We start from the raw sequence: 25766 nt of genomic DNA, 5'->3' as shown, positions 1-25766 counted from the left end.
TGTCATTGACGAAGATTGAGAAGAAGTCCGGTGAGAGTTTTCGAGAATATAGGTTCCGTTGGAGAGAGCAAGCAGCGAGGGTTGACCCCCGATGAAAGAAAGCGAGATGGTTGATTATTTCTTGCAGGCTTTGGAGCCCACTTATTTTGGTCATTTGGTGTCAGCAGTGGTCAAGTCCTTTAATGAAGTTGTGAAATGGGAGGCATGCTTGAGGAGGGACTCAAGTCCAATGAGATTATGAGTTATTCAGCAATCAAAGCAACCACTCAGGCCATTCAAAACGGTACTGGGGGTGTGCTCGGAAAGAAGTAGAAAAAGGATGTTGCAACGATCGAGTCGGCGGCTTAGGGTGGATCCAGGAACCTTCCACCATTCTACAACCAGCCTCGACCCTATCCCCAAACATACCCCCTTTCTTCAGCGGAGGGGTGTTATACAAAAGAACTTCAGATCTTGGATTGTTAAGATGTATAGATGCAAGACCGGCCACATTAATCATGACTGAGGTACACTCTGGAGTTTGTGGACCGTATATGAGTGGGTACGTTCTGGAAAAAAAGATTCTCCGAGCAGGTTATTATTGGCTCACTATGGAGCGAGATTACATCAGTTTTGTGCGCAAGTGCCATCAATGATAGGTGCACGGAGATTTGATTCATTCCCCGCCATCTGAATTGCATACAATGTCAGCACCATGGCCTTTTGTTGCTTGGGGCATGGATGTCATTGGGCCAATCGAACCAGTAGCGTCAAACGGACACAGGTTTATTCTGGTAGCCATTGATTATTTCACCAAGTGGGTTGAAGCAAAAACTTTCAAATTTGTGACCAAGAAAGCTGTGGTTGACTTTGTGCATTCAAATATCATCTGTCGGTTTGGGATTCCGAAGGTAATCATCACGGACAATGGCGCTAACCTCAACAGTCATCTGATGACAGAGACATGTCAGCAGTTTAAGATTATACATCGCAATTCCACCCCATATCACCCTAAGGCGAATGGAGCAGTCGAGGTAGCCAACAAGAACATAAAGAAGATACTTCAAAAAATGTTGGAAGGTTCTAGGCAATGGCATGAAAAACTGCCGTTTGCGTTGGTGGGTTATCGCACTATTATCTGCACTTCAGTAGGGGCTACTCCTTATTTGTTGGTGTATGGCACGGAGGCAGTAATACCCGCAGAAATTGAAATCCCATCCCTTCGGATTATTGTTGAGGCAGAAATTGATGATGTTGAATGGGTCAAAACGCGCTTGGAGCAGTTGAGTCTGATTGATGAAAAGCGATTGGCGGCAGTATGTCATGGCCAATTGTACCAACAGAGAATAGCAAGAGCATATAACAAGAATGTGCGTCCACGGAAGTTCGAAGTGAGTCAACTAGTGTTGAGACGTATCTTGCTCCATCAAGCTGAAGCAAAAGGAAAGTTCGCCCCAAACTGGCAGGGGCCATTTGTTGTAACTAGAGTGTTGTCCAATGGTGCGTTATATTTGACAAATGTAGAAGGGAAGTGTGTAGAAATGGCTATCAACTCCGATGTAATCAAAATATACTATGTATGATTTCTTTCTTTAATTGTGTTGTTTGTACTTGGCATGTTTTGAAGATTGGAATGACGAAGGCATTTTGTTCTGCTATCTAAACACCTTATCCTTCGTCACCCCGTTGAGCCTTGTTTATTTTCTTTCATACCTCTCTTTCGGAATCAGTAGCAAAGATCAGAAACACAAGCGTAAAAGATAAGTAAAGGAAAGGGAGAAAAGAAAAGAACGAAAAGAGAGAGAAGAAAATGAAAATAAAAAAAAATAGAAAGAAAAGAATGAAAAGAAAAAAAAAGAAGAAAAAAAAAGAAGAGAAAAACAAAGAAAAAAAGAGAAAGAAAAGAATGAAAAGGAAAAAAAAAGAAGAAAAACAACAAGAAGAGAAAAAGAAAGCAAAAAAAAAGAGAAAGAAAAGAAAGAGAAAAGAGAAAATCACAACAACAAAGTAATTCCTTTGTCATGAACTACATTCAACCTGATTCCTTTTAAGGATACGTAGGCAGCATCACGGTTCGGTCTCATCAAAACAAAAATCCAAAAGTCCCCATGCAAGAAACTGGGGCAGAAGTTGTGGTTGTTGTGAGAAACCTGATTCCGAAAGTTGTAATTTTAACCCATTTATATTGCTTTGAGCCTCTTATACCCTTTCTTTCTAACCCTGTCCAGAAGCCTACATTACGGTCCAAAGAAAGACCTTCTGATCATTCTTTGAGAAATGCCAAGTCGAGCAGATAAACGTAAGTCATGTCAGGGGCAACACTCTGGTTCAAGCAGGAAAAATGAAAAGGAGAGAGTCTTATTGGTGAAAACCTTCACAGGCACCGTAAGGCGACGGGAGTTGAGAGAAATAAAAATGAGAGAGTCTTATTGGTGAAAACCTTCACAGGCACCGTAAGGCGACGGGAGTTGAGAGAAATACAAATGAGAGAGTCTTATTGGTGAAAACCTTCACAGGCACCGTAAGGCGATGGGAGTTGAGAGAAATTAAAATGAGAGAGTCTTATTGGTGAAAACCCTCGCGGGCATCATAAGGCGAAAGTGAGTTGAGAGATGAACGAATGAAAGAGGTCTGGTGGTGAAAACCTTTCAAGGCACCGCAGGATGAACAAGGTCAAGGTTTGGGTAAAGTCATCAGGTCATAGAAATTCTAGGGCAACGAAGTACGACAACGGGAAGTTGATTGGTTGGACAGATTGGGCCGATTAATCCGAAATGCATGTCATGATCATTGGTACCAGCTGTTCCACTCAGATAAGTTTCTTTTTCTTTTTCTTTTTCCCTTTGTAGCAGTTATCTGGTTTTGGATTCTTCTTATCCTTAACCCGCAAAGTCATTGCATTTCACTTTCCTTTGGGTTTACTTGTCTAAGAGGTTTTAATGTCAGTCTTGTCCCAAGTAAGTGGAAAAAAGTTTCAAAGCTCACTACCAACTCCCAAAATTGCAAATCACAGTGTGGTCAGAGCATACTAAAGACAACATGATGTAAGGTGGAGTACAAGGAATCACCGGAAGTTTCATCACTGGAATGATTTGGTCATGTCATGGGAGATGCAAAAGTTCAGATAAAGGGGTCAGAGGTAAAACAACAGCGGGGGTATAGAACACTCGGCTCGTCAAAGGTCATGGGGTTTGAAAGTCAGTCAGAAAGTCAAAGCGGTTCAGGGCCAGTTCGGAGAAGCCAGTCAGAACAAAACAGTGCAGTAGAAAGATCTTCAGCAAGAATGCCATCAGCTAACCAACACTTTAAACTGACAAAATTTTCTTTGATTGAAACAGGGGCAGAAAATTCTTTGGATTCGGAGAAACTCTTCGTGGAGAAAGGCAGCCACCAAACAGGTTTGATTTTTGATTTTCAGGACCCTCATGGAAAATGGGACCTAGTTTAGATGTTCAGAAATAACATAATCTAGCATAAATGTATCCCAAAGGAATATAAGTTGGCTTAGAAGTATGCATGTTCGAGATAGGATTCAATTAAGAGTTTTCAGGACCCTCTTAAATAATGGGACTTAGTTTAAGAGTTCAATTAGATAAGAACATTTAGCGTAAAGTCTGTTGTAGGGTAGTATAATTCAGCCATAAAAGTTGCCACTCTTAAGATAAAATTGGACTTTTGATTTTCAGGACCCTCCTGGATAATGGGGAATAGTTTAAAGAGCCTCTTAGATAGCAAGGTTTAGCAGAAGTCACACCTGTAGAAGATATAACTTAGGTTTTAAATAGTCGTTTAGTTAAGAGTTGTTAGGACCCCCCTGAATAGTGGGACCTAGATTTCAAATTCTTAGTGATACTTGGTAAATGTGATTTAGTTATACACTCACATCTGCGCCCAGCCACCAAACCGGGGCAGAAAATTTTCTTTGTTTTGTCTATTATGTTGAAGTCAGGAGCTCGCCTGGAGAGCAGAGAATACATTTCGAGTTGAAGTCAGGAGCCCGCCTAGAGAGCAGGGAATACTTTCAAATGTAGCAGTCAGGAGCCCGCCTGGAGAGCAGGGAATACATTCAAGCGCAGCAGTCAGGAGCCCGCCTAGAGAATAAGAGAGTACAATTTAAGTTTTAGTTTTCAAATTCTTTGCTTTGTTCATTTTGAAGTCAGGAACCCGCCTGGAGAACAAGAGAATACATTTCAAGTTGAAGTCAGGAGCCCGCCTGGAGAGCATGGAATACTTTCAAATGCAGCAGTCAGGAGCCCGCCTGGAAAGTAGGGAATACTTTCAAATGCAGCAGGCAGGAGCCCGCCTGGAGAGTAGGGAATACATTCAAGCGCAACAGTCAAGAGCCCGCCTGGAGAACAAGGGAGTACCATTTAAGTTTTAGCTTTCAAATTCTTTGCTTTGTTTATTTTGAAGTCAGGAGCCCGCCTGAAGAGCAGGGAATGCATTTCAAGTCGGCAGTCAGGACACCGCCTGGATAGCATGGGAATACATTCACGTTTTGAAGTCAGGAGCCCACCTGGATAGCATGAGAATACATATCAAGTTCAGTAGTCAAGCCCCACCTGAAGAAGGGGAAAACATCTCAGTTTACAATTCAAGGTGGCAACAAATGGATGTCTCCGAGAGAATGGAAGATAACAAGGCAACAAGAAACACAAGAGCAAGTTTGAGGATATAGATAGGACTTTTGTAATCCATAGACCATAGTATAATCTAGCTTCTTGTTTTATTTTGACATGGTGTAATAAGGGGTTTCAGTAAGCAGTAGCAACAGCAGCAGCAACAACGAAATCACAGCTTCCTGGTAGTCCCAGCTACCAAACATTCCTGAACTACACTGACCTGATTTCTTTTTAGCCAAGGATATGTAGGCAACCTCGGAAGCAGGGTGCAGTCAAATCTTTCAAAATTCTTCCCACAGAGTATTCATACGGGCAAAAATCACTCGTATCCGCTCACTTTATCTTTGCACGAAAACTCTCCATGTTTCCGCACAAAGAGGGGCAGCAGCGAGCACGTGATTTTTGCCCTATATGAATTACTCCCATAAATTCAAAACAAAATAATTTCTTTCAGTGTTTGCAATTTTGGGGATTTTCGTGACATTTTCTGGTAATTGTTTACATTTGTTTGTGCATTTTTGTTTTATTTAATTATTGAAAATTACAAAAAATATGTTGCATTTACATTTATGATTTAATTTTACATTTTAGGATTAATTGACAAATTAGTTATTTTATAAAAATAGGGAAAAATTACAAAAAATAGTTTATTTTGCACTTTTGATTTTAATTTTGAATTTTGGTAGTTTTTCCTTTAATTTGGTTTTTAATTATTTGTAGTAGCAATTATTAGGGTGAATTAATTTAATTTGTTAGGATAATTTGGTTTAATATTTAAATTAGGTTTTAATTTTAATTTTGGGAAAAAGAAAAAGATTTTTAAAAGAAAATGAATTGAATTAATGGAAAATTAGAAAAAATTTGAAGAGATAGAATTGGGCTGCCTTCAGTTAAAAGTGCCCAGGCCCAAAGCCATTTTCCTCATACCCGCCCGTTTAACCCAGGCCCAGACCGTCCAACCCGGTCCGGATCCCCTCTTAAATGAAACGACGTCGTTTCGATCAGTTTAATTTGGGCCGTTGATATTGCCTGATCCAACAGATCAGAACTGGGGGGAGTTTAATATATAAGTGTCCGAAACCTGATCCCCCTCCAAAACCCTTCTGCTCAACACCCCACCAGAAACATCTGAAACCCTAGCTGAGCCGCCCTAAATTCCCCCACCGTCGAAGGCGGCACCACCTCCGATGACCACCAAATTCACACCCTAGCTCCCTCCCCTTCTCCTCAGTCCAAACCCACACCCCTTTTTCCTCGAATCTTCACCAGACTCGTCGAATCTGGATTTGAAGATGGGCCTTAAAAATTCATAAATCCCGAATCGGGTTGCTGTGAAAGATTTAGGTCTAATATGACATTAATCGTGTGTTCTTTACAAGAACACACGATTAATATTAGATTTGGCCAAAAATCCGAAGATTTGAAGAGTCGGGATCCATTCTGCACTGTCCGAGTTTTGGTAGGTAATTTTTTCATTTTTTCTTTTTCTTTTTCTATCTTTCTACTTCTTTTCTTTTCTGTTCGTTCTCGTTGTCTCTCTCCCTCTCTTCCGGTCTCTCCTTAGTTAGACTTCTTGATTTAAATTTGGTAAAGTATCAAAGCAGTGATTATAAGTTTCTGTGTTTATATGGTGTTTATATTTATGCCGTGTGTTTTAAAATTTTCTCGTAGAAGTTCTTGAAGATTCCATGTTAGTTTATGCATGTTGCCCGTTCGAGTTTTGTCTGCTTGTCCAATCATATGAGTGGTTCTGGTTAATTCGAATATGTGGTTTGTTTGTAGCTCGTCGTTTTTTTTTTAAAAAAAGGATCAGTCTGTTGGGCTTATTTTAGTTATGAAAGGTTCAAAAAAATTTGTTTGAGCTTTCGATGTTGTGTTGGGCTTTGAGGATATGAATCCTTCATAGAGGCCTGTTAAGTGTTGGTGTCAAACTTGACCCACCAACATTTCAAATGGGGTCAATTTGACCCATAACTTTGCCTGGACCAGGAGTAATTAACAGGGTTTAAAAGGGTAAATTGGGAAACCTGGGTAGAGGATCTTTTGATAACTGTCTAGGAAGCTTTCTAGAAGCTGAAAAAGGCCTTACTTGGCCAGCAAGTCAGAAGTCTAGGGACTAAGTAGCAAAAAGGGAAATTTGAAAAGGACTAAAAATGAAATAACTAGACCCTAAGACTACCCTAGTAACTTGCCTATAAAGGCATTGTTACTTGAGGCTGAAGGGGGACTTTTTTTTGGAAGGCTGAAATCAAAAAAAATATACAAAAAAGAACAAAAATTTTCAAAGGAGATTTGGAAAAGCTAGAAATCTAGAAAACTTCTCTGATTTTCTGAAGCTGTTTTCTGATTCATATAGATTTAACATGGTTTGAGGTTAATTTCTGGAAAGTTTTGGGTCAAGATGCTTAAAATTACTGTTCTATTGGACTTATAATTGATTTTGTGGGTTCAATTTCTTCAATTCGGGGTTGTGTTCTAGCTGGTGTTGTTGCTTATCTACTGATACTATCTTGTTGTGCTGATCCCCATCGTTTCTCTTATTTTGCTCTCCAGGTACACATTTTCTGCATTTAAAAGCTATGTATGAAGCTTTGATTTGCGGAATGAAATGAAATAGCTCCAATATGTCTGGGATCCTTTGATCAGTGCTATTGTTTCCGTGTCTCATGATTTGGTATTTACTTAGTATAGTGATTGTTTATTATGATGGCTGTAACTAATAGGTTGCTAACATGAAAATTAGCTGCAATAATTACTGTTTGATTAGTTGCGTAGTAGTTTAACAGGACTGGGAAAGACACTCAGCTGAATTGTGTTGGTAAAATAGTCATGCAGTTTTTTTGTGCTCTTGGGTATGAGTTTCGCTGCATCTGCTATTTTATTGCTTCCGTTTTGCAAATTATAGATTAATCTCAAGTTGATTGTGATGGGTTAAGCATATACGCTGTCAAAAATGTTTAGGGGATGATAACTGGTAGCTGCAGTTTGTCAAATTCAGTTAAGTGGTGTTTGTACTTGGTCATTTCATGCATTATGGTTTGTCCATAAACGTTAAAGCTTAACAGAGCCATTTTTGGGATTACGACTTTATAATGGTCAGTTAGTCCCAAGTGTTCGTTGCTCGAATTGTTTGAACCAGCCTTAGGGGAATTATTCAGCAGTTGGGGAAAGAAGTTTCCCTTTTGAAAGATAAAACAGTGAAGTGCATTTTTATTCAGTGCTTCAATAGTCATGACCCATGGTTTGCCCATTTGTTTGATGATTGGAAATGTGAAATGCTAAAGATCAATCTCCTATTTGGTATGGTAAAATGTGAAATTGTAATGTGAAATGCCCATTTGGGCTCTATTGAGCCTAAACTCAGAGGGCTGGTCTGGGATGAGAATAAGGCATTAAGCCTTGATCCTGAATTTCTCCTTTTCCGCCTCGTATGTACAAACTGGGCCCGTTAACGGGTTTGGCCCAAATTATTTCAATTCATAAGTGTTGTAATTGCAAATACGTCATGGGGTTTAGACTCAAAAGGAACGGACCCCTTGTTTATTTATTCCCTTTTAAGCTTTAGTTTTAATTTACCATTTTTGAGTTCTTTTGGGCTTCCTCTTTATTTGAGTCAGGCCATTCCGAGTAATTAAGAGGTGAGCCATAATTAGAAACTTAGTAACAAATGGCTTCTTGTGTTAATCTCATAATATAAATGTAAAATAACAAATATTCGTAGAGAAACCTTTAGGGCCGTTTAAAAATACTATCGTGGTTGTGGACACGTTTGCGTGACATGATTGCGGTTTCTTAAAAACAAAATCGGAGTATGCGTTCGCGCAACTTCGGCTAAATTTTCTTAATAATAATAATGCGTTATTAATTGTGGACACGTTCGCGTGATATGATTTTTGACGCGCCAAACAGGTGGGTACATGTATGCGTGACTCATTTCAAGATAATTTTTCTTTACTAAAAGCTGTAAAAGGTAAAAGCACAAAGGTTCTAAAATTGAGTAATTGGACAATTTAATAAGTCAAGTATGATCAAAGCGACCGTGCTAGAACCACAGAACTCGGGAGTGCCTAATACCTTCTCCCGGGTTAACAGAATTCCTTACTTGGATTTCTGTGTTCGCAGACAGTAAATAGAGTCATCTTCCTCGATTCGGATTTTTAAACCGGTGACTTGGGACACCATAAATTATCCCAAGTGGCGACTCTGATTTTTAATAAATAAATAATTCTGTTTCGATTGTCACTTAAATTGGAAAAATTCCCTTTATACACCCTTTACGGGGTGTAGGTAAAAAAGAAGGTGTGACAGGGGAGAGGAAGGAGAGTCGATGGTGTTAATTTGGGGTTGTTTGGGCCATCGGAACCACCGTGAGGCGATTTCCGGTGGGCGGAGGGCGGTGGTGTGAGGCGGTGAGTGACAGTGGTGTCTCTAGGGTTAGTGAGAGATAATGAGGGGTCTGATTTTAGGGTAGGGGTCTAATGGGTTTTGAATATTTTAAATTAACAATTTAATTGGGACCGTTGGATGATTGGAATCCAACGGCTCTGATTAAATCATTAATGAAAACGGGGTCGTTTTGTTATTAGTGGGGTTGGATCGGATACGGGGACGACAAGTCGGGTTAGGTAACGGGCGATGGGGCGAGATCTTAACCGTTGGATGTGGGGGGAATGGACGTTTGACATCTGTTGATCGTGAAACGACGCAGTATTCTCCTTATACTACGCTGTTTCAATGGCTTTACAGGATGAAGGTTTGGACCGGGTGAAACATGGTTTTTGGGCTGATTTTGGTGGGTATTTGATTTGGGCCTGGGATTTAAATTAAATTTGCCCAACTTCTGTTTCCTTCTCTTTATTTCTTTTTCTTTTCTTTTCTTCCTTTTATTTTTTGAAAAATTAAAACTAAAATCCTAAATTAAATTATAAAACCAAATCATCCTATCAAAAATACTAATTAATTCTAAATAATAATTATCCCAATTATTATTTACCAAATCAAAAAAGAAAATCACGAAATTTCGACATTAAACGCTAAAAATGCAAAATACGTTATTTTTTGAATTTTTTCATTTTTGTAAAACAGCAATTCATTTAATTAATCTAAAAAAATATAAAATTAAATCCTGAATGCAGATACTATATTTTTGTATTTTTAATGCATTTAAACATGTACACAAACATATGCAAACAATCAGGAAAATAGCATAATAATTCCTAAAAATAACACATAATTAAAGAAAAGACCTAATTTTGGGAATTCTTTTGGAGTAATTCGTATGAGGCAAAAATCACGTGCTCACAACTGTGACTGCTTTTGTACTACTAAACTTCTAGTTTATTGTGATACGTGATGTAGTACAAATTGAAGAATAAGACGTGTAACTTCTCACATACATATTATTTTACCCCATATAATTGTGGAAACATGAAGATTTTCAATCTTCTAATCATTTGTAGTCTCAATATGATAGCACTTTATATTAGTAAACTTCGGGTTTACTAAAACATACGTTTTGACCATAATCATATAATATGAATGACATATTTGTATATAATCTCTTTGAGAGCCTTTATTTATTATCCACAATCAAATATTATTCGGACACTACTGGTGTTATGTGTCTTCTAGACAAACAGTTAGCTCTTTAGGAGTTTTTGATACATTTTGTACTATCAAATATTGCTCAGACACTTCTGGTATCATGAGAGAAAATCATAATCAAATAAAAAATATAAAGACAATTCTAAATTTATAAATTTCAGAAATTAAGAATTTCAGTATTTTTACCACCAACTTTGTGACAAATGTTTCCTTCAGGAAGAAACACCATTAACATCTGAATATTCTATATCGAAGCGGGAACCATAATCATTACATCCTTCAGGGAAAGATACATGAGTTGTTATTTTCTTCGGGGTAGTTAACAACAAACCATAATATATCAATGTGGTTATAATAGAAAGTATTCCACAAGAATCCTTTTGCCTTAGAATGAAAAATTATCAAAGATGTTTGACGTACAACATGTACGTGCGGCAATGATCTTTATGCCACAAAAATAATATTTATATCCTTTGTTATTCTACCTATTCTAGAAGTGAGTTGTGGTATTTCTTCATTCACTCCAGGGAATGAAAATGTGCTTCAAAAATAACTTTGAATAGCTCATTATTTTGTTTAAGCACCAAAAGACACTATTTCATAATTTTTTCCTGCTTCAGGAGAAAAATTCAATTGTTTTACTAATTCAAGAGCAAATTTAAAATATAAAATATTGAGTATATATTTTCTCAATCATATTACCTCTTTTAGAGGTGAATCGTAATATATTTACATCAAGAGCGTGTTTATATTTACAAGCTTTATTATTATTGTCACATTCACAGCAGGGAATGAATTAATATAATCAAAACTTCTCATCCTTTAGGAAATGGAACATAATTATCTGAACGTACATTAACCATATCAAATTGAGATGGCTTTGAACTTCTTTTAATATATTTGCTATTTCAGGAGCAAATCAAGGTATGTATGTAATATAGAGAATTTTTTTTTCTCTAAGTTATCTTTATTGTAACCATGGCAAGCCTAAATTACCACTTCTGGTGGTCATAGGAATATACCACTTCTGATGGTTAATAAAATTTAGTTACAATGGAACATACGAAACATAACCACTTCTGGTGGTTGTATATTTGTTGCAAACTCTACTGGAATTTAAGTGGATCTAACAATTTTATCCACTTTGTAATCCTTTATTAAGATAATTAGGATGAAAACAAATTCCAGAATATGTACTGTATACGTAACACATAACCAAGCAAGTAAGGATAACGATATTAAACCAAATATAAGCAAAAGACTCAAATTACTTTACCCAAGGTTTAATATAAGCAAAAGACTCAAATTACTTTACCCAAATTTGGCCATTCCAGACGTAAGTGATATTTACATTACTACTGTCAAGAAGAAAAGCTCACCACCTCAAGGATATAATCTGCCTTACGATACTTGGAATGAACAAGATCTAACCATGGACATAGAGTGTCGCCTTATATCAGAGATGGACATTGAAATAGAAATTAAATTCGAAGTGCTCAAAATGGCAGAGTCTCATGCTGATAAGATAGATTGATACATTATTCAACTTCAAACTGATGTACATAATGAACTGAAATCTCCTCTATTTATAGAATAACTGAAGCAACTGCGAGACTTTTTAGGAAGCAGCTGCGAGACTTTCGTTGAGCTGATTGTAAGGTGTCTGCATGAACTACTTGCAACCTGCTTGTTTAATAAGAAGCTGCTGCAAGTTATTTTATTGAATTGCTTGCAACCTACCTGCATCAGCTGCTTGGAGATAAATGAAATACCAAATGAATAATTATCTACCGTGGAGTAATAATGTCCATAATAATATTTTCATAACAAAACTCTTCTAGTTTTTGTCAATTCTTGTCAAATTTATCATGCTTGCCTACACTGCTACACACAGTCGGGATGGTCTAGTTTTTTTTTTTGTTTATATGCCACACTTTGTTTTTCACATGCACGTTTGGAAAAGACACTTGCTTAATGCTTTCTTCATTCATTTTACCAAAGAGATCAGACAAGTTGGCCGTCTGCATCAATAGTACTCCTTTCGTTTTAATTTATGTGAACTCATTTAATTGGACACAGAATTTAAGTAAAGAATTTTTTGGATTTGTAGTGTAAAATGAGACATATATATTTTGTATGACTATAAATCATTGCATGAAGGAAAATTATTTCCAAATAAGAAAATAGGTCATTCTTTTTTGTACGGACTAAAAAGGAAATATGTTCACATGAATTGAAACGAAGGGAGTAACAAAGATCTGAAAGATTTGCAGTATTCCCTATAAATTGAGGCTTTTCTTCAGCACATTTTTTATCTCAATCGAAAACTTAGTCTTGATTATTCTCTTGTACTAGAAATAGTGTTGTAAATGATTGAGAGAGTATATGTTAGAAAACACTTTAGTGAACATCTTTAATTAAGATTGAGTATTGTAAGGCATTAATCTTCGTGATTGAATATTGGAAGGTTATTCTTTTTGAATATTTTCGGAATAACTAGATAATCTATTCAAACTTTCTACTTTCTTATGTATGCATTTTCATATAGTAGATTTACTCCTATTTACTTGTAGAAGTATGGCTAATTTTTCAAGTGATCACGTACATTTTGTGTCTCCTTTATTTTTAAGGACATGTTCTGACTAATTTTGGAATATATATGGAGTCCGATCTTTAGGTCTCGGTTGGAACGAAAAGAATAAGGTGGAAGGTTTTTTGGCCAAAAATCTTTTCAAAATTTGACTATGAACTTGGCCAACTTTTAACTTGAAATGCAGGATGCTAGCTGTGAATCTGTTTGGTTCATATTATTTCATTTATTTACTTTAAAATTGATTTTTGCACATGCTAATGAATACACAGTGTTTAATTTCCAAGGAAGCGTTCACTATTAATCAGGATTGAACATCTAGAAAAGAAAAGGACCCAAACTTCGACACTTTTTGGACAAACACGGAGTATGTATAAAGTGTTTCTAGTTATGGCCCTTGACCAATTGATAAATAATTTATCCATTCATAAGGAAAAAAACAAAAATAATAATTAAAATCATGGCACGATGATGCAATTTAATTAGCTGTAGTTTTTTTTCCAGATCATATGAGCATTTTCTAAGAATATACGTGAAAACTTGATCAATATCTAGAAGCAACAACGGAAACCGTGGAATAGTTAAAAGGGAAGAACAATCCAAACTAACAAACCAAATACATTAGATACCTTTTTGTCTTATATCAGCCTACTAAAACGACCAATCATTTAAACTATATATATATTAATTAATATAATACGTAACTATAACATGTTGACTAAGGCAATATTAATGGAATTGATTGATAATCACATAGCATCACTAAGGACAAAAAAGAAAAAAGATAATTAATTTTGTATTGAACTAATCACACTTGATAATATGAGAGGGATGGAGTATATATGTCAGAAGAAAAGGAAAGCCGGCCGGCTGCTATTAATTAAACTAGTATTAATTAGTTCTCTAATCTGGCTTCGTCTCTCTAAATTCTCATTGCAGTGGAAGATCGATCGATATGATTGAGAATATAAATCTTCTGAAGCTCTTGTCTTAGCATGGACTTCTGCCGATTCTGATAAAATTAATCCGGGTATTTCTCTCTCCCTCTCACACACACACACTAATGCAACACTTCAAGAACTACAAAGATACATACATGAAATGAAGCTCTTGAGATTTCTTAGTTCTTAATCAATTTCCACGTTACCTTATTATAAGATATTCATTCCCAGTGGATAGCTTTTGAAAAATTGTTAATATGGCTTTTAGTTTCCTAATATATACGATCGACTAGGCTTTAATTTTTGTTTATCCTAATATTAGTGGGAAAGAATGTAATATCCTGATATCCCGAAAGAAACATATATTGCTATGGAAGTTATAACTGGGAACGGAGAGCTAGATTGAAGGGTCTAGTCGTTAAACTTTTTTAACTTTCGAAGTTTACTTTTTCATCAGTGCCAGAGACTTACACATTTATTAGATCAACATTTTGATTAGATATATAATTTCAGAATAATATATGTGCAAAATCTTAAGTATCTTAGTTTAGGCTAAGACACGTTTTCATGTGATTCGATGACATCATCTTTTGTTACTAATGATTTATGACAAATAATAAGAGCTTTTTACCACCATCTACATTTTGTTGAAAAATAGTAGGTGCTTTTTTTTTGGTCTAAATTTGAAGTCTTATATTGATTTTTAAATGCTTAACCTTGAGATAAATGACATGAAACACTAATCTGTCTATTTTATTTTATGTGAACCTATTTGACCGGATATATAGTTTAAGAAAGAAAGAAAGACAGTTGGAACTATAATCTTAAACAAACCATGAATAACATGTGTGACTATTGGATATAATGAGAAGTTTAAAGTTAAATCATTTATAAATATATAAATATCCTATTCTTCATGAAATATACTAAAAAGAAAATAGTATCATATAAAATGAATCGAGAACAAGAAGCTTTAGTCTGCCTATAATAACTACTCCATGTGTAGGAGAGTGTTAATTAAGGATTTAGGATGGTTTACCTCGGTTTTTAAAAAAAAAAAATATTCAAGGAATTTGTAGGCTTTTAGTCGTTTTTTTTTTTCCTTTTCTTTTTTGTGATTTTTGACCGACGAACCACTTCTAGTTAAGGCATGCGCTAATGCTAATTAAAATGTAACCTTTAACCAAGCCTATACCAATATTTTCATTCCATTTAGTAGAATAATGTGAATTGTTATTTTACTTTTTACAGCATGACAAGACATTGGTCCTAACCTTCATTTAGTTTTTTCAGTTTACGTTATCTTTGAAATATTTCTAGTATAAAATATAGGTAATTTTTTTCTACAAACATTTAAATTCTATTACAACAACAACATACCTAGTATAATCTCATAAGTGGGGTCTGGGGAGAGTAGTGGGTAAGGGAGTAGGGGGTACGCAGACCTTACCCCTATGTTGCGGAGGCAGTGAGTCAAACATTTAAATTCTGTTGTTTTTCTGAATTCAAGTTGTTTGACATTATGACTGAATATGGTTGAGTAATGTGCGTAACTGGTAAAGTTGTTGCCATGTGACTAGGAGGTCATGGGTTCAAGCCGTGGAAACAGCCTCTTGCAGAAATGTAGGGTAAGGCTGCGTACAATAGGCCCTCATGATCCGGCCTTTCCCCGGACCCCGCGTATAGCGCGAGCTTAGTGCACCGGGCTGCCCTCATGGTTGAGTAATGTGCCTGTTTTCATGCACTTATGAAACCTTTTAATGTTTAAGTATTTTGATGATGTCCAATTGAATTTAAGCTTAGAACTGTGACTATACATTTGATAGGTGAGCTCTACAATGGCTGGAAATTACAGGTTTGAAATGGATCAAGATGACATAGTTAGGTCCTTGATCACATCTGTTGGTAGTTTCATTCAAGATAGACTTATTGATAAAGAACAAAGAACCTTGCATAAAGAACAATGTGCTGAGAGGTTAGCAGCTGAAGATGGGAACTCCGATAAAGACACAGAAGTTCGATACTCTGATCAAGCAGTTTTAGCCAATTTGGACTGGGGAATTGATGCCCTTGAAGAAGCAATCCACACATCAAACATTGAAACTAAGATGGCTAGACTAGACTATGCGGAAAAAATGCTGCAAGTTTGTGCAATGTTGGATTCTAATCAGAAAACTGCAGGGGTACCTAATTTCTATCTCTCTGCTTGGGCTCATTTAAACCTTTCTTACTTGTGGAAGTTGAGAAACAATGTTCACAATGCAGTACTTCATATACTGGAGATGTTTACTGTTGACCCTTTCTTCTCGCGGATAGATTTTGCACCTGAGCTATGGAAAAGTTTGTTTATTCCACACATGAGCTCCATCGTCGGGTGGTACTCAGAGGAGAGACATCGGATAGTGATGGATGTTATTCCTGATTCAAGTGACTTGTCTTTCACTATGGATTTTGATCATGATTTTAATGAATCTTTGATATTTTCTGTAAGGCCTGATCAAGCTGAGAAAATGCAGAAACTCGAGCAGCTTTATGGACAGTCATTGGATGAGAATACAAGGCTTTATGCAAAATACTATAAGGACTGTATGAACTATGATTCTGTTACTTCAAAGAAGGCAATTCCTCTGTTGCCAATCGCAGAGCCACCGATGACTCCATTGCATGAGGTATGCCGGTCAATTCCTGATTATGTCAAATTTGGCCCAATATTGCCTAAGAGTGCCGGGTTTACTCCTATTCTGAGAGTCAAGGAGAATGCAAATGGAGCCTCAAGGTCAGGTTCATTAACTTCTACATCACTGAATAAATTGTTAGTTCAATAACCACAGTTCTGTTGCACTGCCATTATGGCTTTCCATGTTTAAGAATTCGTTATGACTTATGAAAACTGTAAAAAGAGAATGTCAAAAAAACTTGTTTCTCTAATCCTTTGGATTTTAGCAGATTGAATATGACTTCTTCGTCGTCTGAGAATCAGGAGGACTCCACGACTAGGGATCCACTAGTTAGTTTTTTGTACCCTTAACTGACTACATACATCTTGTTACAATATGATTTTGCTCTAGTGTGTTTATTAAAGTAAAGTACTGCTCTTTCTTGTCATACTCAGAAAGGAATTCCTGAGGTGGATGAAGAAGATTATGACCCTGAGCCTCATGTATACACTACATCGAATAAAAGGAATCAAGAAAACAATTTATCCTATTGTAGTGGAGTGAATAAGGATGTAGAAGCCAGGTCCAAAGTCAAGCAAATTAATACAAACCAAAGACAATCTCCTAAGTCCTTCCCTTCAATGGACTTCCCTAAACTGGAGTCCCCTAAAGCTCCTTCACCAAAGGGAACCGATACCCCCTCGAAGAAAGGTGTACCTGTGTTACGCCTCTTGTCTGGACGTGTTAAGGACACTTCAAGTTCTATTTCTTTGCATTCATCCCAAGAGTTAAAAATTAGCTCAGCAGACTCGGATGACGAAAGGACAGTATGTTTCAGAACCCCAACTTATGCGATGTTTGTTTTAACATTTTTACCAATGGTTCCCAGACTTGAATCTATGTGACTGCTCTGATAGTTGTTTACACATGCAGGAGCAGCATGAAACTGCAGGGAAAAGAAATTCTCATAGGTGGAGCCTTAGTCAATCCTTAGAAAAAGGGTACGTCTCAGTACAAGTCACTTTCTAATATTGGAGGTGATCGGAATTTTAGGGATAATTACATTTTTGGGCCACCTTAAAAAATAATAGCTGGTAAATATATGTGTTTTTTAAGTATAAATGTACATATAGTATACATAAATATACATATTATTTACATAATCAGTGTATACGTTTTGTATATTTGGGCTAGAGCCTGTAATTAATTTCGGCCGGGAGGACAAAAGTGAAAAAAAACCTTTTCTAAAAATCTCTGAAAACAATGGCAGCTCTCCGGATGGTAGTGATGAAGGAAGTCACAGCTGCATTTCTCTCCCATTGTCGGATAAGTCGACTGCTCCATCAAGGCCACCTAAAGATTTTGTCTGTCCGATAACTGGACAGATATTCAATGATCCCGTCACCCTTGAAACCGGTCAAACATATGAAAGGAAAGCCATCCAAGAATGGATGAATAGAGGCAATACAACATGCCCCATTACAAGGCAGTCTTTATCTGCATCTACTCTTCCTAAAACCAACTATGTCCTGAAGCGACTAATAACGTCTTGGAGAGAACAGCACCCTGACCTAGCACAGGAGTTTTCTTACTCTGAAACACCAAGAAGTTATTTAACCATTCCCTCTTCAAGAGAGAGGTCATCTGAATCTACTCCATCTCCAACATTTAATCATCCCAATCATAGGCGCATAGAGGAAATCATCGAACAAAGATCACGGAGATTTATGCGAGCAGCTGTATCTATGTCACCTACAAGTGTAATTTCTCAAGCAGCAACTGAAGCAATTATCAATGGCTTAAAACCTTATGTTTCATGTCTGTGCACTTCAGAGGACTTACAAGAATGTGAACATGCCATATTGACTATAGCAAAGATATGGGGTGACTCGAAACTTGAATCTCAAGGAGTTCACTCCTACTTATCTGCACCAACAATAGTGAACGGATTTGTAGAGGTATTATCAGCTTCCCAAAAGAGGGAAGTTTTAAGGACGGCAATTTATATTTTGTCCGAGCTATTATATGCAGAGGATAGAGTTGGTGAGATCCTCACAAGTGTGGACTCAGATTTTGAATGTCTAGCTACTTTATTAAAAGATGGTCTTGCTGAAGCAGCGGTTCTTATTTACCTACTCAGGCCATCATTCTCTCAACTTTCAGCTCATAATTTTGTACCCTCTCTTACTCAGATTATCTCAAACAGAAGTGAGGATTTTAGTGATTTTCAGTTCACAATAGGACCAAAGGATGCCGCTGTTGTGTTGCTCGAGCAAATTATTACTGGAGGAGGTGAGAGCGATCGATCATTCAATGCTATGCAGATTATATCAGGAAATGGTATTCTTGCCTTGCTCAAGTGCCTAGACCATGAAAATGGTAGAGAGTCCATTATATGCATACTTTTGTGCTGTATTCGGGCTGATAAGAGTTGCAGAAATACAATAGCTAGTAGAATTGAGTTCTCTCCTGTTCTTGAGTTAATTCACACAGGAAGCGATAGCGTGAAAGGCACATGCATAGAACTTCTTTATGAGTTAGTTTTGTTAAGCAGGTACTTAAAACAAACATGACTATTCTTTCAAATTTTTGTCTATAAAATCACCTTTTGACTTGCTTATTTACTACAGGCTTATCTGGTTTTCAAAATTGAAATTTAAATACGTATCTGATCTTTTGGGTTATATATTACCCTAAAATAATCCCTCTAGATTCTAACTCATGAAAAATGTTTGTTCTATTAATTGTACTCCAGGAGAACATTGTGCAACCAGATTCTGCAGATAATTAAGGATGAGGGAGCATTTAGTACAATGCACACTCTTCTTGTCTGTCTTCAAATGGCTTCAATGGAGCAGAAATCTACCATTGCTCCTCTTCTTTTACAGCTTGACCTTCTGGTCTGTTCCGGTTAATTTTGAAGTTCTTTTCAGCTACTCTATGTTGAACAAAATGAATAAGGAAAATTTGATTCAGGTTGAGCCTCGGCAAATGAGCATATACAGGGAAGAATCGATAGAGGCACTGATTGAAGCACTACACAAAAAGGACTTCCCCGCGTCTCAGCTCAGCGCTCTTGATGCCTTGTTATCTCTTTCCGGGCATCTAACTAACTCTGGTAAGTCCTTTCTTGAAGCTCGGCTACTCAAGATTGCGGGATTTAATCAGCGATATAATGCCACGATGAAAGAAGAGAGGCAAAAAGCAGGTGAAAATGACACCACCAATATAATGGTATGAAGTTCTTCAGATATTAGTTGTATTATGGTTTATTATTTTGTAATTTGTACAACTAGGAATCGTAACTAACACATGGTTTATAGGAAGAGGAAGAAAAAGCTCTGAGTTCTTGGGAAAATAGAACAGCTTTTGTTCTTTGCAACCATGAGAAAGGATTAATATTCAGAGCTTTAGAAGAATGCCTTAAGAGCACCTCAATGGAGATAGCAAAATCTTCCTTTATTGTAGCCACATGGCTAATTCACATGCTCTATAAATTTCCCGATACTGGAATTAGAGATGTTGCTCGTAAGTCCTTGCTTGAGCAATTTATACAGATGCTCCAGTCGACAAAGAATATCGAGGAGAAGATCTTGGCAGCTCTTGCTTTGCGAGGCTTTATTACTGATTTAGGTAAGGCTGGATTGTCTACTTAGGAAGTATGTAAACAGGATATTAAGATTTTATTCATAACTGGCAGTTGGTCTTTATGTTATAAGGTGCACTCAGCGAACTGGGAATATATGCCAAATGTTTGTGCAAAAGCTTGAGGAAACTTAAAAAGTACTCTATAGTGGTCAGTGACATAATGAAAACCTTGATGAACTTGCCATGTATTGATGCTGTAAGTGTTTTCTACACTAGTAAGTAGAATTAGTAGCTGCATAAGAAAATGTATCTTTTACAGGTCCTAATAGTTTGAACTGCAGGCAGAATTATGGTGCTATTCTGAATGTCCTGAGGTGGATGTGTCGATGAATGGAGAAGTTCTTTGTCTGCTCCACATAAGAGGTCGACTCATTAGCAGTCATTCCGATGGAACCATTAAGGTAAGGGCCATCCTAATAAGCAGCAGCAATTCCTTTTGTCTGCATTTTTTCCTTTTAAAATCTAACTTGTGGAGCTTTCTGTGTTCAGGTCTGGGAAACTGGAAAAAGAGCTCCTCGGTTAATTCATGAAACACGCGAGCACGCAAAGGCTGTTACATGCCTTTACGTTTCATCTTCATGTGATAAACTTTATAGTGGCTCATTGGACAGAACTATCCGGGTAAGCTCTCCTTCTGGCAATGAAATATGTGGAAAAGATATGACCCTATTACAATAAGTATAGAATAGGTACTGCTTAATCTGTATCTAGAAATATCACATGGATTCAAGACTATTCTGTATCGTACAAAATAGAAGAAGAAGTGATTAGGAAATGCTTAGTTCTTGCCAAAAGCAAATAACTTAGCCTTATAATCTTTCTCTATTAAAGGAAGCACCAGAGCTCAACAACGGATTTTAACAATACTATGCTGAAGAAACCTTTTGCAATAATCTCTAAGAACATATTATCTCAATTTGCTGATTTCTAATTTGACATCCTTTCCTGAGAAATCTTGCAGGTTTGGGCTATCAATCAAGAGGAAATCCACTGTCTTCAGGTTCATGATGTGAAAGAGCCGGTGCTTGAGTTGATAGCAAACACTCAATTTGCATGCTTCGCATCTCAAGCGACAGGAGTTAAGGTCAGCACTCTGGATTTCTTTTGAATCATATTGATGAGACTTTTGGCCTGGTACAAATGACTCACCAGACCTCAAACTCGGTAGGTTTATAATTGGTCAGGGGTTCCCAAGCATGTAAACTTCCAAAAAAATGTCAAGTGCCTCGCCATTATGGGCGATAAACTTTATTGCGGATGCACAGGTTATAGTATCCAGGTAATACTTTGTACTTTTCAGGGGTTGGTTATATAGCAACAAGAACAGAAAAACTAGCTCAATTTCACTGTTGATCTCACATTCTTGATTGAGACAAATGACATGACAGTGAAAGCAAAGATTGCCAATTTTGTTCAAGTTTAATAAGCACAACAAACTAATGGCAGGAAGTTGATTTAAGCTCTCAAACATCAACAACATTTTATGCTGGTGCCAAGAAGTTGTTGGGAAAACAGAATATCTATTCCCTCCAAGTTCAAAAAAATGTTGTGTTTGCTGGTGGTTCCTTAGTTGATGGAATATCCGGAAAGGTACACACATTTTCTCATTCATCACTAATTTATTCAACGTAAAAACATGTGAGGATGACATGATTTCTGTTTCTTGCCCAACAAACATGCTCGTAAAGGTATTTTCTCTCCCTAGCAAGGCAGTCATTGGATCACTTTCAATCTGTTCAGACATCCAACGATTAGCAGTAAACAACGATTTCATATTTTCCGCCACAAAATCTGGCACCATAGAGGTATGGCTGCAAGAAAGAGTTACAAAAATCACTTCCATTAAGATGAAAAGTGGTGGACAGTCTAAAATTACATCTTTAGCTGTGGATAAAGATGGAGAAATGATATTTGCTGGTTCTACAGATGGAAAAATTCAGGTTAAATGCACATCTCTTTAGATATATTTAAGGGCATTTCTATTGATTGCTAGTGACTCATAATGACATTGCTGATTGCAGGTTTGGCGTTTGGATTAAAAAAAAAAAGGAAAATTGCTTTGGTGCAGATCTACTTGGAACTGGAAAAGTGACAATTTTGTGTAATTTTGAATACCTTTTCTTAATTCTTTACATTCCATGTAATATTTCCTGTACCTAACTTTTACATATTTTTCTAAATTGTAACAAGCAATGTAAAGAAAATTACCCAGAATCCACATAGTGTAATATATATACTAATAGATAAAAGGTTACATCAATAGGAACAAGATAACAAATAAAATGTAGAGGGTGAATTTTGCCAGAAATGAGCCCTCACTTTTTAGGGCCTATTTGGCCTTGAAAAACTCATTAAAAGAGGAGGTTCTTCGGCTTAAAGATCAAAATACTTGTTTATGTCGATTAAATAATAAAAATTACTGTTGGTTACAATTTTGTTAAGTTCCCCATAACATATAATCCAAGATTCAGGATCTAGTTATCAAACTTTCTTTTTATAAGACATGAATGTGAGGAAAAACTCTTTATATGTGAAAATTAAAATACTAAACATAGATTCTGCTAAAGTAGACGACATTATGCGTAGTTGCTCTATTTCGTATTTTGATATGTGAACATGAAATTTGTGTTATGAATAACCAGCTTTACACTAAAGTTGAGAGGGCAACTAATTGCATCCGTTACATTATGCATTAATTTAACAGCGTCGCTAATTTAAGGTTAATGAACAGTTGATCTACTCTTTGAACAAACTACAAACCAACTTTGGAGCTTGGACAATATGAAATTACCACCAATGGGTATTATGGAATGGATGAGACCTCTCTACTTAATCAGAGGTCTCGACTTCGTGCACAAAGAATGAAGAAAGTCCTAGTATGGAGCAATCCCCCGTATGTCTAAATTAATCGGGCCAGTGGGATTCCAGATACCGAATAAATATTAGAGGACAAACAAAGAAGAATATGGAAGTACAAGAGATACAATAACGTTTTCCTTTTCATTTCTCAATGTTTAATTACAAATATTATTATAATGGAGGAACCGTGCAATTACTGTTAGGAATGAAAAAAGTCAGGTGTCATGCGGAAGCTAGTTAAAGCAAACCTTCAACGATGATAAATCAGACAACAAAAGAGAAATCTATTAAAAGAGACACAAACATTTAATGTGGTTCGGTCAACTGACCTACGTCCATGGCGGAGATGAGCAATCCAGTATAATAAAGGAGAGTACAAAATATCGAGAGAACAACCTCACGAAGAGGCAAATACAAGTGATACACTAACACTTGCCCCGTAATGTTCTCCCCCTAAACACGACTCTCAAACCTCATATGGCTACATTGTGGATGTTACTGAATGAGAAGGAAGGATCCTCAATTTATAGAAGTCCAAACCTTTTCCTACAAGAAAAGGAACTAGCCAAATATGGAAGAATTATATTTTTCTTGTAGGAAAAGAAAAACCGAATTATGGTAAATATGTTGTCCTTTCTTTCATGAAATAGGAAAACCAATTATGGTAAGAAAATCTGGACAAACACCTAACAATTACCAGCATCTCCAAATAAAAAATTATAATCCCACTAGCCATCCAAATAAAAAATTATAATCCCACTAGCCATCTAAGGCATTATTCTCATTTCCTTCAGAGTAACACCTATCATGATGAGTTGTGACAATAGAAGTATCAGGTGAAAATTTTTGAACATCTCCTTCATACACAACATGGCGCATGTGACAAGTAAGACGTTTATAGCCATCCCAAAATTGGTCATTTCCCATTTGAGGGCTCACCATCCGCACCATTTCTCAATTCCTTGAGACTGTCGAATGGCCAAAATACAACATCCGCTTCAAACCACAGTTGAAGCCAAAAATCTGTATATACATATAAATTAAATAAAGAACATGATAAAGTCTACAGTATAGAGTAATCGTTATATAGAAGAAAAAAATATTTTTTCGAAAAAGAAAATGTATAATAAGGATCAACAACAACAACAACAAAAACAACAATAGCTGCAAATTAGAGTATTTTAATGAATATTTTGAGTACTAGTGATGAATATTAATTTATGGACTTACTTGGAGCAAGCAAGTACAAAATTAAGAGCTAAGCCATTTGTAAGGAAAACAACTATCCAAACGGTTTAATAATTGACAAAATGCTCCAGTAGTTGAAACTAAGCATACTTTGGGATTCTCAAATGTTGTCGTTGAAATATTATATTTGGTAACCAAACACCATAAAATGAAATAATGATTTTTGTCGCCCCAAAAAAGTTATGAACATATCCTGGATAATTACTGTTGTAACATCCTGTTTTCTGGTTGTTATCTGCCTAATTCGAAATTTATTACTATTTTTTTTTCAAATAAAGAACATTGTAGTTAATTTATGTATTCGAATAGAAAAATACCAAAACCTAAAATACTTACTGTCCAGTGGGTATATAACTGAGTCCGCGCATCCCCGTATGTAGTTTTGGATGAACCTACAAAAGTAATAAAGAATTAAAAATAACCAGCCAATATATAAACACGTTAATATTTGGAGAACTTTTAAAGATTTTGTTGCTTTCTGGGTGATATTGATCACTGATATGATTCATTTCATATGATAAAAAATCAACACTACGATATTCATTTCTATGAGAAAGGGAAAATAATGCTACAAACTTACAATCCACCCGGCTTGTATCCTCTCGACTCCTCCTCTTTCAAGATATATAGTTGCAACACTGTATTTACCTGGTCCATTTACTTGTGGATTATACAAACTTATGGTAGCCGAGGCACCTAAAAATCTCCTTATCTTGGGAGGTGGTACAATGCTTATTCCTGCAAACTGAAACAATAATCTATAGCATTCATACATAACGCTATTCTATTTTTTTTTTCTTTAATAGAAAATCTAGCTACTCTTAACTGTTGGGCTTTTTAAGCTTAAGTTAGCTTAAAGAGGGTGAATGAGAAATGGAAGGAAAATGAAAAATTTGAGTTTTCCTCCTTGGCAAAGGGATATTATCCCATATTAGAGGAAGAAAAGACTTTTGCTGGGTTTATATACAATTGCTCTTCTTCTAGCTTGTAAAGATTTAAGAAGAAGGCAAGCCTCGCTATCGTCGCTCGGCTCGGCTTCGCCTTTTTCCCAGAGTGTTTTAAATTTCCTGCAATATTTCAAACAGAAATATTCCCAACAGCCATATGGCTCTTTCTGAAAGGTTGCAAACGGCTTCGCCTTTTTCCCAAATTGTTTTAAATTTCCTGTAATATTTCAAACAGAAATATTCCCAACAGCCATATGGCTCTTTCTGAAAGGTTGCAAACCTTTTCAGGAACAGTTACTGGAAGTCTATAAATATGCTTTGAATCCCAGAATCTTTCCTTTCGAAATTTTCTGATATTCTTCTTCTGCATAAATTTTTCAGTGTGTTTTACAGCATTCGAGTGATTCGCTATTCATCGGCGTTTTTGGTACCAACACTCCGGTGAGATAAAACATTCTATTATGGGAGCTAATATCGTTGAGGATACTGCTCCAAAAAGTAAGAAGAGGAATAGGTCTTCTGGACAAACTAAGGAGCAGGACAAAAAGAAATTCAAAGGCACCTGCTACAATTATGGAAAAACTGGTCACAAAGCCCCTGATTGTCGTCTCTAGAAAAAGGATAAGAAGAAGGGACATACCAACATAGTGGAGAAGAATGATGACATTGAT

General features: G+C 36.5%; 2 protein-coding genes across 6 annotated transcripts; both read left to right on the top strand.

Annotated features, from left to right (window-relative positions):
• The first annotated feature begins 1049 nt into the window (after positions 1 to 1049).
• On the top strand, positions 1050 to 2909 carry LOC138889892 (uncharacterized). Its single transcript, XM_070173235.1, has 2 exons — positions 1050 to 1538; positions 2829 to 2909. The coding sequence occupies exons 1-2, from the start codon at positions 1050 to 1052 to the stop codon at positions 2907 to 2909; spliced, it is 570 nt and encodes a 189-aa protein (XP_070029336.1).
• A 10763-nt stretch (positions 2910 to 13672) lies between these two features.
• LOC104223312 (putative E3 ubiquitin-protein ligase LIN-1) lies at positions 13673 to 22255 on the top strand. 5 transcript variants are annotated; one of them, XM_009774741.2, is made up of 18 exons: positions 13673 to 13825; positions 15563 to 15919; positions 16253 to 16512; positions 16683 to 16743; positions 16849 to 17220; positions 17327 to 17394; positions 17664 to 18947; positions 19149 to 19293; positions 19370 to 19627; positions 19717 to 20026; positions 20113 to 20237; positions 20323 to 20442; positions 20531 to 20662; positions 21003 to 21125; positions 21210 to 21320; positions 21488 to 21631; positions 21730 to 21981; positions 22063 to 22255. In XM_009774741.2, the coding sequence occupies exons 2-18, from the start codon at positions 15575 to 15577 to the stop codon at positions 22078 to 22080; spliced, it is 4128 nt and encodes a 1375-aa protein (XP_009773043.1). In that variant the 5' UTR covers positions 13673 to 13825; positions 15563 to 15574; the 3' UTR covers positions 22081 to 22255. The 5 variants fall into 5 exon arrangements, with proteins under 5 accessions (XP_009773043.1, XP_009773037.1, XP_009773032.1 ...); XM_009774735.2 differs by having other exon boundaries at positions 15592 to 16512; XM_009774730.2 differs by having other exon boundaries at positions 15563 to 16512.
• The last annotated feature ends 3511 nt before the right edge of the window (positions 22256 to 25766 follow it).

Source organism: Nicotiana sylvestris, chromosome 4, assembly GCF_000393655.2.
Source record: "Nicotiana sylvestris chromosome 4, ASM39365v2, whole genome shotgun sequence".
Taxonomy (NCBI): domain Eukaryota; kingdom Viridiplantae; phylum Streptophyta; class Magnoliopsida; order Solanales; family Solanaceae; genus Nicotiana; species Nicotiana sylvestris.
This window is presented reverse-complemented; position numbering and strand designations above follow the sequence as displayed.